This window comes from Nicotiana tabacum, chromosome 3 (genome assembly GCF_000715075.1).
Source record: "Nicotiana tabacum cultivar K326 chromosome 3, ASM71507v2, whole genome shotgun sequence".
NCBI lineage: Eukaryota > Viridiplantae > Streptophyta > Magnoliopsida > Solanales > Solanaceae > Nicotiana > Nicotiana tabacum.
Genome location: NC_134082.1, coordinates 187830709 through 187844628, shown reverse-complemented (window position 1 = coordinate 187844628; position 13920 = coordinate 187830709). Strand labels below are relative to the sequence as shown.

Here is a 13920-nt window from a genome sequence, read left to right as displayed (position 1 = left end):
GAAAAATAATGATAATAAAGACAAAAGAAAAGTCACAAGAAAAACAAAGGAATTAGGAACTACGTTTGACCTAATTCCTCAAAAAGGATACGTAGGCGCCTCACGGCTCGGTCATAGTGTAATAAGAATCAAAAATCCCCAAGCAAGAAAAACTGGGGCAGAAGTTGTATTTATAATTTTGGGAAAGAAAGTTGATTCCAAAAGTTGTAATGTTTTACCCATCAAAATTATTTTAAATTTTTCTTTAGCCAAACACCAGAAACCCATATTGATGTCCAAAAGACCTCCCGATCAGTATCCGAGAAGTGCCAAGTCGGGCAAATGGAAGTCTGGAGTAACACTCCGGTCCCCAACAGAAAAGAAATGAAATGAGAGAATCCCCAGCAGAAAGGAAATGAAATGAGAGAATCTTATCAGTAACACCCCAATCCCCAGCTGAAAAGAAATAAAATGAGAGAGTCTTATCGGTGAAAACCTTCACAGGCAGCATAAGGTGACGGAAGTTGAGAGAAATAAAATGAGAGAGTCTTATCGGTGAAAACCTTCATAGGCACCATAGGGAGACGGGAGTTGAGAGAAACGAGAGAGTATTATTAGTGAAAACCCCTCGAAAGGCACTATAAAGCGACAAGGAATTGAAAGTGGGCAAACGAGGTAAGGTTGATAGAAATGATCCGTTGAGGCATCAAGCAGAACAAAGATGTTGATTCAGCAAAAGAGTTGGGTGGCGGGACCTTTTTAAATGCAAAGTAAGGTCATCAGAAAGATTGAGTGATATAATAGACTGGGTTGATTAAACCGAAATGCACGACATGATCATTGAGATCGATTATACCATTCAGATAAGTCCTCTTCCTTTTTCTCTTCAAACAATTCTTTAGGAAGATTTTTCTTTTTATCTTTTGAAGTCATCATCTTTCATTTCTTTTGGTTAAAGATTTTTATAGTAGTTTGTTTTTAAGAAGGATTTTCAAGGCCAACTACCAGTCGTCAACATGGGACAAGGTAAATGGGGATAAGACAGGCCGAAGATAATGTGACGAGACAAGAAAGACATCATTATAAGACCAAATGATGGATTGCTCTACGATGTCGTGGAAAGTATGGAGTAAAAGTAGAAAACAACGGTTGAGAAGTTGGCAAATAACAGAAGCATCAAGAAGGTTGAAAGTTATCGGCCAAGTTTCAAGATGGTCGAACAACGCAGAGCATGGGAAAAAGAAAAGGGGAAAACCATCCCCAGCAGGAACGTCCCCCACGTTTTAAACTAACAAATTTTCTTTGATTTGAAGTAGGGACAGGAAATGTTATTGATGATGGAAAGACATGCCACAAGAAAGATTGTCAAACTGGGGTAGAAAATTTTCTTTCATTTCGAAATTTTTTTGGAAGTCTAACACAAGTTTGTTGAAAGGCGGTATCCCCAGCAATTTTCGGGAAAAGACAAAACAAGTTTTAAAGAAAGCAATTTTGGGAGGAAGATAACACAAGTCTTAAGAGAAGTAGTTCCAGAGGAAGGAAAACACTAGCTTTAAGGGAAATAGTCTTGGAAGGAGGAAAATAACATATTTTTTAATGAAACACCAGTGTTATCCTCAGTAGTTTTCAGATGAATGAAACACTAGTTTTGAGGGAAGCAGTTCTGAAAGAAGATAATTCAAGTTAGAAGGAAAATGGTTCAAGAGGTAGGAAGGAACAACGACAAAGGAACGCCTTTTCTTTAAGTTGTAGTTGAAGTCAGGAGCCCGCCTGGAGAATGGATGTGTTATATTTTAAGAAACAATTGAAGTCAGGAGCCGCCTGGAGAATGGAGGTGTTATATTTTAAGAAACAGTTGAAGTCAGGAGCCCGCCTGGAGAATGGAGGTGTTATATTTTAAGAAACAGTTGAAGTCAGGAGCCCGCCTGGAGAATGGAGGTTTTATATTTTAAGAAACAGTTGAAGTCAGGAGCCCGCCTGGAGAATGGAGGTGTTATATTTTAAGAAGTCAGGAGCCCGCCTGGAGAATGGAGGTGTTATATTTTAAGAAACAGTTGAAGTCAGGAGCCCGCCTGGAGAATGGAGGTGTTATATTTTAAGAAACAGTTGAAGTCAGGAGCCTGATTGGAGAATGGAGGTGTTATATTTTAAAAAGTAGTTGAAGTCAGGAGCCCGCCTAGAGAATGTAGGTGTTATATTTTTAAGTTATAGTCGAAGTCAGGAGCCCGCCTGAAAAGAGGAATGACGTTTTACTTTTAAGTTGTTGTTGAAGTCAGGAGCCGGAGGCAAGGGGGGAACAATGGCAATACGAATGCAGTTCTAAGTTGTTGTTGAATTCAGGAGCCCGCCTGGAGATCGGAATGGCGTTATATTTTTAAGTTGTTGTTGAAGTTAGGAACCCGCCTGAAGAGAGGAATGGCGTTTTATTTTCTAAGTTGTTGGTTGAAGTCAGGATCCCGCCTGAAGAGAGGAATGACGTTTTATTTTCTAAGTTGTTGTTGAAATCAGGAGCCCGCCTGAAGAGAGGAATGGCGTTTTATTTTTAAGTTGTTATTGAAGTCAGGAGCCCGCCTGAAGAGAGGAATGACGTTTTATTTTCCAGTCTTGAAGTTGGGAGCCCGCCCGTATAACAGAGGAATACATTTCAGTCTTTACATTTCAAGTTTTGAAGTTGGGAGCCCGCCCATATAACAGAGCAATACATTTCAGTCTTTACGTTTCAAGTTTTGAAGTCGGGAGCCCGCCCATATAACAGAGGAATACATTGAAGTTTGAAGTCAGTAAAGCGGAGGATTACAACAAAAATCCCCAGCAGAAATCAGAAGGAAGACCACAAGTCGAGCCAGAAGTAAAGAAACAGCGGAGGAAACACAAATCGACAAGGCAACATCAGTCACAAGATCAAGTTTGGAAATAAATCTTTGTAAAGCATAGATTATAGCTTAGTCTAGCTTCTTCATTTTTTTCATGGTGTAATAAGGAGGTCAGTAGGCAGTATCAGCAGCAGCAGCAGCAGCAGCAGTAACAACAAAACCGCAGCTTCATGGTAGTCCCAGCTACCAAAACTTTCTGAACTACACGTGACCTGATTCCTTTATAACTAGGGATATGTAGGCTGTCCAAAACCAGGACTCGGTTGCGCCTTTCCTTTTTATTTTCTTCCTCTTTTGAATAACAATATGATCAAAAATTTGTCGTATTGTTCACTTTATCTTTGCCCGAAAGCTCTTCGTGTTTTCGAGCAAAGAGGTGCAACTGTAAGCACCTAATTTTTGACAACATTTAATTTTTTATCACTTCTTTTATGTAAATATTTTAGGGGATTTTAACCTACTATTATTTTAGCTTTATTACACTTTTTATTATAAGATAAAAATACAAAAAAAGTTTAAAAGGTGAATTATCACTATTAATATTTTTTATTTTTTTTTTGTTTTTTTATATAAAAAACAATCCGAAAATATTATTTTTTTAAAAAATATTTCGGGAATGATTTAAAAACTAAGAAAAAGAGAAGTATTGAATAAAACAAAATAAAAGTAAAAATAGGTGGAATTCTCTTTTTTTTTAAAGTAAAAGAATGTAGAATATTAAAAAAAAGGTTTTGTGGAAATTTTAAAAAATTAAAAAGTAAAAGAAGGTTGGAATTAAAAAATAAATATAAAAGTATCTGAAAATTTAAAAAATTTAAAGTAAATGAAAGTATTATTTTTAAAAGAAAAAGGAAAAGAAAGTGATTTGTTTTTTTAAAGAAAAGTTAAATAAAGTGAGATTCTCTTTTAAAAAAATAAAAAGTGGGATTTTAAATAAGATAAAAGTAATTAAAGTTGGAATCTTAAAAATAAAAGTAAATAAAGGTGGGATTTCTTTTTCTAAAAAAATAAAAGCAATTTGTAAGTGGGATTTCTTTTAATTAAAAAATAAAAAGTAATAAAAAACAAATCTGAAAAATTTCGAAAATTTTGCTATAAATAGAACATAAAATTTAGGAAGAAGGGGGTTCAAAAAAAGAGGAAAAAATAGAGGAGAAGAAAAAAAGAAGGGGGCGGAGAGAGTGGTATACATTTGATATACACTCTGGATACACTGGATATACAGAGGCAGAATTTATTTTGGAGAGAGTAAAAAAAGATAGAACCAAATTTTCTGAAATATTGAGAGCGGAAGAACACCAAAGAGAGTTCAAATCTATAAAGAGAAAATAAAGAGAGATTTCCGGACTATTTTTCTTCTCCATTTTTACTGGTTTTCTCCGTGTTGCTGGGATTCTGGATTGAGGTGTTGAAGCTACTGTGTTGGGCTTTCTGCTGCTGTATTTTGCTGATTGCTTACCCCATTTTTCTGTTCTACATACCAGGTATTCTCTTGAAACTATGTTGGAAATGAAGCCTGATTAAGTTTGTGTAAAGATCTGTGAACCGAGCTGGAGTTTAAAGGAAAAACATTAAGTTCTTGTTGTAATTTCTGCTCAATGTTGTCATTTTATTGTTCATGCTTTCAGTCTAGTTTATTTTGGATATTTCATTCCTAGATGTATATTTGATTTAAATGTTGGGTGAACTTATTTTGAATATAGGTGATTCAGGAATGTTGTAAACCTCGTATAATCATGTGTTAATTGAAGATTATGATCCTTAATTAATTAGTTAAGATCGGATGATTTGGATGTACGTTTCATGGTTGTGGTTCAAATTACAAGTTTAGACCCTTCATGTGGTCGGTCGAGTAAGCTTGGTTTGGGTTTATTTCCTACTGTCCATTTTAGATCTGTTCCTATATAGTTTGAAATACAGCACAATGGTTTTAGAGTTGTCCTTCAGTTCTGTTGTTGCTCATGTATGAGTATTTTTTTTATCTTAAAATGGTTTTTGAATGGGGTTTGAGCTTGGTTTTTGACTTGAAATTTTCAGATTCAGATTAACCTTTCATATTTAGTTTTTCTTTGACAAGTTTCCATGACATGTGGTATGTTTTAAATATGTTATGCTTGAATCAGAATTTAATATAAACTAGGGGGAAGAGACCTTTGAGTTTTGTTAATTGGTGAATAATTTGTGTAAAGGTGTGTTGTTGCAACTAGGATTGTATCTTCATTTTGGAACCTATGTTAGCATAAAAATGTTTTTTGCATTTGATTCAAAGATTATCAGTATTTGTTCAATCCCAGAATTTCTTTAATGATGCAATTTGCTTCAAACATATTTGTTGGGTCGTGTATTGGGATGACATCATTGGCCTAATTTCGATGGTCTTCCCCTTCCACAATTAGGTTGCCAAACTGGGCTTCAAGTTGAGCCCAGTTATTTCACACGTTGAGCCTGCAGTAATGGGCAACCAGACGTGGGTTTTTGACTAACTCGGCCTTTCCACAATCAAATGTGGGGGGTCTGCTACCAGTTTATTTTTTTATTAAATTATTAGTTTAAGCTTTGGCATAACATAAGTAGGAATCCCTTTACGTTCTTTGATGAACTAGTCACGTCCTTTTAATTAAAGTCGGGTGTACATTTATGTGACCCAAATCCAAATCCCAACAATGTTAAAGTATGTCCAAAAACCACGGGTGCATTTATGTGACGTGGTTCAAGACTTGTTTTAATGACGTTGCAATTTTCTTTAAAAATGAATAAAAGCGGTTAAGGTTAAAATTTGCACATAGGTTCATAATTGTTAAAATCAGATAATTTAAGCCAAATATAACAGTTGAGCGACCGTGCTAGAACCACGGAACTCGGGAATGCCTAACACCTTCTCCCGGGTTAACAGAATTCCTTACTCAGATTTCTGGTTCGCGAACTGTAATACAGAGTCAATCTTTTCCTCGATTCGGGATTCACCGGTGACTTGGGACACCATAAATCTCCCAAGTGGAGACTCTGTATCTTTAAATAAACGAATCTTGTTTCGATTGCCCTCTAATTGGAAAAACTCCCTTTACATATACCCTTTTCCGGGGTGTAGGTGAAAAAGGAGGTGTGACAATGAGACTTGTTTGGCATTCCATGTCCTCATACTATCAGAGCCTTCAATTACAAGAAACTTGATCCAAAGACAAGGATTCACTAGTGGTATTCAAAAGAAGCATTCTAGGAAAGGCCTTCAAATGCACTGTGGTTACTGTGGATAAAAAAAATCACCATCAAAGAAGAAGTCCAATGAAGTTAAAGACATCTAAAATTAGTTATTTTATTATTTCTGCTTGTTTAAAGACGCTGACCAATTTATTTCACCTTATGCAACTACAAGGGATACCTCATCCAGGGCAAAAACCCAATGAACCATATGAGTTTATTATGATCCCTAATCTGGGGTTTATACCTCAGTTAGGAACTCAATAGTCCACTCAAACTACTCAATCCAGTTAGCAGATAACTAAACAGTACACTCAGACTACTCAGTCCAGTCAGCAGGCAATTCAGCAATATACTGTGACTACTCAGTCCAACCAGTAAGAAACTCAACAACAATATGATATTTCTCAGTCCAGTCAACTTCCACTAAGCAAGCTAATGATGTTTCTCAACAACCAAGTCAAAAAAGAATCAAGTATACTCCAAGAAGACTAATTGATTCAGACTTTGGGACTGAACCTGACCCAGTATTAAGGACTAAATTGTCTCTGAGATTATGACAAGGCTTCAACTGAAGAATAAACAGCAAAATACTGGGACAAGGAAGATAAACTTTACAGTAGATCACACTGGTAACTCACAACCAACAAATCTGTCATATTCCCCAATAAGGACTACTTGGAAAGGCAAGCAAGCAATGACCCGAACTTAGTTACTGGGTGTGAAGGAGAAAAAAAACTCGAAAGCTTCAAACTAGAAAGGGAAAGGGGAAGTAAAGTAACAAGTTATTTGGGATGACTGTCATTGACAATTTATTTTTGTGATGATTATAGTAGACAAATAACTCACTTCTATGTTAATAGACAAGTAAATTTTGTGAGATTGGTGTAAGTTTTTGGCTCACATTTACTTATCTAATAGCTATGTTAGGTAAATATTCCAGCAACAATGTATGTTTGCATCTTTTATTAAACTCCATATTCGAGCGTTCTTTTGTGCCAACTTTATTGCCATTTCTCTTGTTAGGATAAATGATACTATTAATAGATGAGCAGTTTCCTTGTAAGAACATTTCAAGTACATTTTAACTTGAACAAAATAACTTAAATTCATTGAAAACACATGAAACTGAAACAAACATGATCATCAAAGAACCAAAGGGACCATTACATTGCTCTTGACAACAAAAAAAAACATCACTAACTCCTAGCCACTAAAATTGGAATAAAGACAACCCACAAAATAACAACAAAAATCTTCATCCTTCGTAATTTATCCTCCATCGTAGACACAGCCACTAAATTGGTTGAGTTAATGACCTCCCTTTCTGCCACAATGTTCTTCAGTTTCACCTTTTCTTGACAAACAACATCCTCTAAGTCAGCCACCATCTTCTTCAAATAACTCCTTTCTACTTCTACACATTTCAATGGGTTATTCAAGTTGCTTATCACCATTATCACATGTGGTGGCATATTTTGGTCGCGTCATTCCCAAAGACCACATGACGATTCTTCATCAAAACGAGGACATTAGTAGAATCTACGTCCAATGATTAGCAATCAACCCGCAATCACATTGACGAGACGAATCAGAAGCAATTGAATTCTCAGACATGGCGGGCTTGTGTTTTCCAAAAAATAATAGCTTTTATAAGCAAAAGCAAGTTTAGAAGAGGAATAAAACAAAATAATTACAACCTGGAAGGAGGAATCAATTTTGAGGAGGAAGAAAAATGGGAATTGCCCTAATTTGATGAAGAAATGGGGTTCAAATGAATTGGGTAGGTGAAATATATTTAATTCCAAAATAACCACAAGAATCTTAACTAAACTACACGCTTCATCATTCCATTGATACACAATATGCATTGGTTTTTCAGTCAAAAATTGACATCTCCAGTATATTTTATCTAGTTCTTAAATTAAGTATTTAGAATTGGGAAAATCTTGTGAAGTCGTGGTCGAATTTATACCAAGAATTAGACGTATTGACTATGGTTTTCTGAAAACTCTACTTAAATTAATTTTTTGATCATGTAATTTAATTTCTTTGAAGTTATGATTGCTCCTCTTTTACAAAACGTAAAGAAAAAATTTCCAACGATAACTGCCCTCTACCCACCCAGTTAAAATAGATTATTATCTCTCGGTTTCTATTTATGCTTCTCATGACATATACTACAATTATTAAAACAAAAAGTAAGTTTCATGAAGTTTGAAAAATGGGTACAAAGGAGCAGCTAACGTTAACCTTTTGAAGAATATGACGATTAGTTATAAACTTAGGATGAAGCTGAGTTGCAAAGTACTTTTTGACAATGCAGTTAGGATTTATTTGGTACATTTCCGTAAGATTCCCAAATATTTACACCATTAATGATACTCCACAAAATCTATAGGGATTTTTATCTAGCTATACTCCCTCGAAACCTATTTATCACCTTTATTTAGGTTCTTTATTAATTACTTTGTATAACTATATTTATAAGTTATATACAAAACCATAAAAAATAACAACAATTTAAGATCCCTTAATTTTAGCATGTCAGTTACACGACACCCACCCCCTCATTTCCAATAACCCCTATACATTTAAGATTCTGTTTCTTTTTTCTCTCTTTCTTAATAATCACTCAAAATCTCTGTTGTATTTTTATAACCCCCCCCCCCCCTCCCCCAAAATTCCGAATCCAATTTCTCTCTTTCTTACTGATCACCCAAAATATCTATTTTTTATTGATACAATACATATGAAATTCGGAATATTGATATAGAATTAAGTTGTGGATAAGTTTTAAATCTTGTTTTCCTTCTTTCTAAAATCTTTATTGTATGTGACTTGTATATGATATATCAATACCCAAAACAATATTCGATATAATATTGATACAATTATGATACGATTATATTATATTTTTAGTGTAGAGTTGTGATTGAAAATTAAAGAAGATGAAGATCATAATTGTATCACAATTATTCAGAATGTATCGCGAATGTATCATAATTGTTGCGGGAATTGTATTAATGTATGATAATTGTATATTGTTAGGAGCAATTGTGAGTTCGTGACAAATTTTATAATTTGTATCACAAATATATGATAATTGTATATTAATATATTAATATTGTATCAAGTATTATTTTGGATATTAATGTATCAGATACAAGGTAGATACAATTGTGATACAAGTATGATACAAGTATGATACAATTATGGTTTAGGTATTGATGTATCTGATATAATTCAAATACAATTATGATACAGTTATCATACAATTCCTGAATATTTCTTCATTTTCAGTGTTGTCCAGTCTCCCAGCAAAATAACTATACAATTGACGATTTTTTAATAATATAAAGTTGTCGGCAATGGTGGGAAGAGAGAAGATGGAGATTCTGGCATAAATTAAGGGATTTTAATGTAATATATATATATATATTTCAAAACCAAACAAATTCTAATATAACAAAATATTAAGAACATCGAACTCAAAAAAGAAAAAAGAACACAAAAAATAGGAGATACCTAGACAGTTTTACTTCTAAACAAAATAAATAGTAAACACTGTTATAAAATCAAGCGAAGGCCCAAGCATTCTCTTGACGGATTTGCTCCTCTTCTTCAGGGGTAAAATCATTCTTGATATTAAATGCTTTACGTATTTCCTCGGGCGTTTTCCCTTTGATCCTATCAGCAGTTTCTTGACACAATATATCCAATAGCTCCTTATCATTAAGATAATTAGCAGCTAAAATTAGATGATACAACTCCGTGTAATTCAGCACCTTCACATAATTCTTGTCAAAATCCTTCAACTCGTCCCCGGAGACGCCCTTCTCGGAGTGTTTTTTCCAGTATTCGACCACTTTGGCCATTGTTTTGCTGTCGACATTAGGTAGGGGGATGGTATTTGAAGCACAATCATCTTCCACCATGTTTTTGATGGCTTCCGACCTCACCGCCACTGCCTCGTCGAGTTCGAATTCCTCGCCGTCGCTTGTCTTTAAGACTAAGAGCTTTTTGGAAGACATTGTGAAGGTGAAAAATCTGAATGTGGGGTATTTGTTTTCTTGTGAGAGCTTTGAATGATTTCAATGCATGAGGAATTGAAGGGCTTTGGTTTGTTTTTATAGAGTACTAGAGTTTTTAGTATCCTAGTTGAAGTAGGAAGTCAAAACGGCGAAAAAATAAATAAATATGAAAAGTAGACAAGCAGCTACAAAATAAATTTGCATAAATCATGTCAGATTAGGAAAAGTATTCTTACATAAACCATATCAAATAAGGAAAGGGGAGTGTTTTTCTTTTATAAACATTTTTAAAATACAGTTTAGATGTACTTCGTAGATTTTAAAAAAACAAATAAATACTTTTAGAGTTAAAACCGCCAAAAAATGAGATTGAAGCAAAAAAAACATTGTTTGTTTATTCCTAGTAATTTAATTAGCACAAATCTATCCCAATTCATACGATTCTGGTTCCATTTTATGATATTTTAAAAGTGCAACATCATATTATTACTAATATTTACAGGAGTGTTATGTTTTACAGATTTACGTAATTTAGTTAAATCTATTTAATTCACAAAATTTAAATTTGGATATGATGTTTTTCTTTCAATTACTACTCTCTTCTGTCCATAATAAGTGACATTTTGATCTCTGGCACACCCTCTAAGAGAATACCAGCTCCAAGAAAAAATAGGCATTTTAATTAAATTACTCATAATTAAAATTTTGTATATTATTAACTTTAATACATTGGGATATGTAAATAAGAATAAATTTTGAAAAAAAACAAAGTTAATTCCTTAGTTATATAAAAAAAAATTATTCATTTTAAACTAAAATAAAAAGGTCAAAAAGTCACTAATTATGGATGGGAGAGAGAACTATTTTACCTTTAATTTGCTGCCGGCTTCTCACCTCTGTTCATGATTCCAAGACAAAAACACATAACACTCTGTAATATTTATTTGACTGACGTATACATTATTTTCGATTCGTATATTAAGTCCCTTTGCTGAGATGACCAATTTAATCCTTAAATTGAAGAGCACAAAAAGGTCACAGTCTTCTCCCTATGAAATCCACGAGTAAAATTTCTTTATGTGGCGTATATTATGATTCGGTTCGGGTTTCAATTTTTTTTAGTGAGATAATTAATTTAATCCTTAAACTAGAAAGTTCACAGCTTTCTCCCAATTGAAATTCATGAGTAAAACTTCTTTGTGCATCAAAAAAGCACCCCGCGTAATGTAATAACGACGATTTAAGTCTTTTTTTGGTCATTATTGAGCTAAGAAACTTTTGTTACAACGATTCAAGTCTTAGCATAGTGCAAGTTGTCCTGATTTATTTATGTTAGGAATTCAATGAATGCTTTTTTCCAAAAATCTCATGTAGGAACTGAACCATATTTGCTTCGTTATAAAAAGTTTCTGCCGTAAATAATTTCAAAATTAGTGTATCTTCTTTTATCTTAAACTTATACTACATTACAAGATTATTGCATTCATTAGATAGCAAAAAGATTTATTATTATCATAAAAAATATGATAGATATAGTTCATTAATTATTTTATCTTATTTGATTTTGTAATAATGCATAGTAATACACATACCGTAGTGTATATACAAATAAGGAAGAACAAACAACGTAGAAGCCGAAGCAGATAGGTACCGTCGATTCTCTTTGGCTATTCATAGCATTTGCTAGAACAAAATAAACTAAAAAAAATAAAAAAAATCATCAAAAACGCATAAGCTACAATGACAAAATAAGGTACTTAATTACTAGATATAAATTTAATCATTAAAAATTGTTAAATCAATCAAAACCAAATTCTAATAACAAAATATCAAGAACATCGAACTCAAAAAAATAAAAATAGCTTAGACAGTTTTACTTCTAAACAAAATAAATAGTAAACACTGATATAAAATCAAGCGTAGGCCCAAGCATTCTCTTGACGGATTTGCTCCTCTTCTTCAGGGGTAAAATCATTCTTGATATTAAATGCTTTACGTATTTCCTCTGGCGTCTTCCCTTTCATCCTATCAGCAGTTTCTTGACACAATATATCCAATAGCTCCTTATCATTAAGATAATTAGCAGCTAAAATTAGATCATACAACTCCGTGTAATTCAGCACCTTCACATAATTCTTGTCAAAATCCTTCAACTCGTCGCCTTCCTCGGAGTGTCTTTTCCAGTATTCAATCACTTTGGTCATTGTTTTGCTGTCGACTTTAGGCAGAGGAATGGTGTTTGAAGCGCAGTCATCTTCCACCATGTTTTTTGTGAGACAACCGTATAATTTGGTATTGGGTATAACCTAGGACTCCTTTAAACTCTATTCCTAGCCGTCATATATTATGTAGTGTTTGTATATAACTATCCTACTAGCCTTATATTGTGGAAGGATAACTTCTAAGAGATATAAGACAGCATATACATGTAGTTGTGATTAACATAATCACTGGTAGATAGAGATACAATAGCTAAATATTAGCTAGAAGGAACTCTTGTCAAGATGTATATATACATCATGTAACTCTAAGTGTGAAGGTAAGCAGAAGCATTCTCAACTTCTAAATCATCCTTATTCTAAATTTCTTCATTTGTAATGGCTTCTGACCTCATGGCCACTGTCTTGTCGAGTTCGAATTCCTCGCCGTCGCTTGTCTTTAAGACCAAGAGCTTTTTGGAAGACATTGTGAAGATGAAAAATAGAAAAGGAGTGTTTTGTTGAGATTAATGAGAAAGAATATGAGAGAGCTTTGAATGATTTTCAATGCATGAGAATTGAATGGCTTTGGTGTGTTTTTATAGAGTTTGAGGCTTTCAGTTTCCTCGTTGAAGTAGGAAGTAGTAAGGGGAAAAGAATTACTACTATAAAATATGCAAGGGTGGCTCTAGGGTAGGGCAAGTGAAGCTTTGCCTTAGGCCCCCAAATATTTAAGGCCCCAAAAATATAAAGTACTACTATATCATTATATAATATATGTAATTTATATTTATACAATTATTGATAAAATATTTTAAATTCTAATATTTATTTAAATTTGGTAGGATTGAATGAGTTAAAGAGGATAAAACTTTTCTCTCACTAAATTAAATAATAGTATATTTATCTTCTCATCAATTCTATTTTTCTTTCTTTCTTTTTTCATATTTTTTACTTTCTAGTTTTAAATCAAATTCTCTAAATTAGCTATTCCTTTTTGTCACATTTGATTGATCCACATATCAGTAAGCAAGTTCTTTTATATCTAATTTTTTTAATTAAGAAATCCAGAGACAAGTATCATAAGGTTCAAAACACGATCGATAATATGTTCAATCCTTTTACCAAATCATTTAATGCTATATGTATTTTTATAGGGAGTTCAATACCATATGACTTACGCCTAACCCCCATATTATATGTTGTTCTCTCACCACTTTTTTTGTCTCAATATTATATGGATTTTATGAAAGAAATTTCAGGATCTTTTAATATATTTTAGTTTTAAGCCACCAGTTCCGTTGAATCGCCCTCATTAATGATCAACAATTATTTATAGACCACTGCAAATGAACGTGTTATTCAACTAGCTTCATTCACATTTGGTAACCAAATAACACATCCACTGATTGTTGTCTTATCTTATTTGAGACTCTATAAAATTTGATTGAGAATAGCAGAGGGGTGGACATGTGGCTCGATTAGGAGACTAGTAAAGCTTTAATTTAGGTCCCCAAAATTTTTTAATAATGGATTTTATGATTTTATTTCAAGTTAGACAATATTAAAGTTTGCAAGAAAGAAAGACTATCTACTCTTTGATACTAAAAATATTTTAGAACTTTGAATTAAATTAAT

At 33.3% G+C, this 13920-nt stretch overlaps 2 protein-coding genes across 2 annotated transcripts; both read right to left on the bottom strand.

Annotated features, from left to right (window-relative positions):
- Nucleotides 1-9628: 9628 nt before the first annotated feature.
- Nucleotides 9629-10084, bottom strand: LOC107827078 (SKP1-like protein 1). The gene has a single exon (XM_075248006.1). It carries the CDS (start codon nt 10082-10084, stop codon nt 9629-9631), a length of 456 nt encoding a protein of 151 aa, XP_075104107.1.
- A 1913-nt stretch (nt 10085-11997) lies between these two features.
- LOC107827079 (SKP1-like protein 1) lies at nt 11998-12925 on the bottom strand. Its single transcript, XM_075248004.1, has 2 exons — nt 12687-12925; nt 11998-12390 (listed from the first exon to the last, which is right to left on the bottom strand). Exons 1-2 carry the CDS (start codon nt 12768-12770, stop codon nt 11998-12000), a joined length of 477 nt encoding a protein of 158 aa, XP_075104105.1. The 5' UTR covers nt 12771-12925.
- Between the last annotated feature and the right edge of the window lie 995 nt (nt 12926-13920).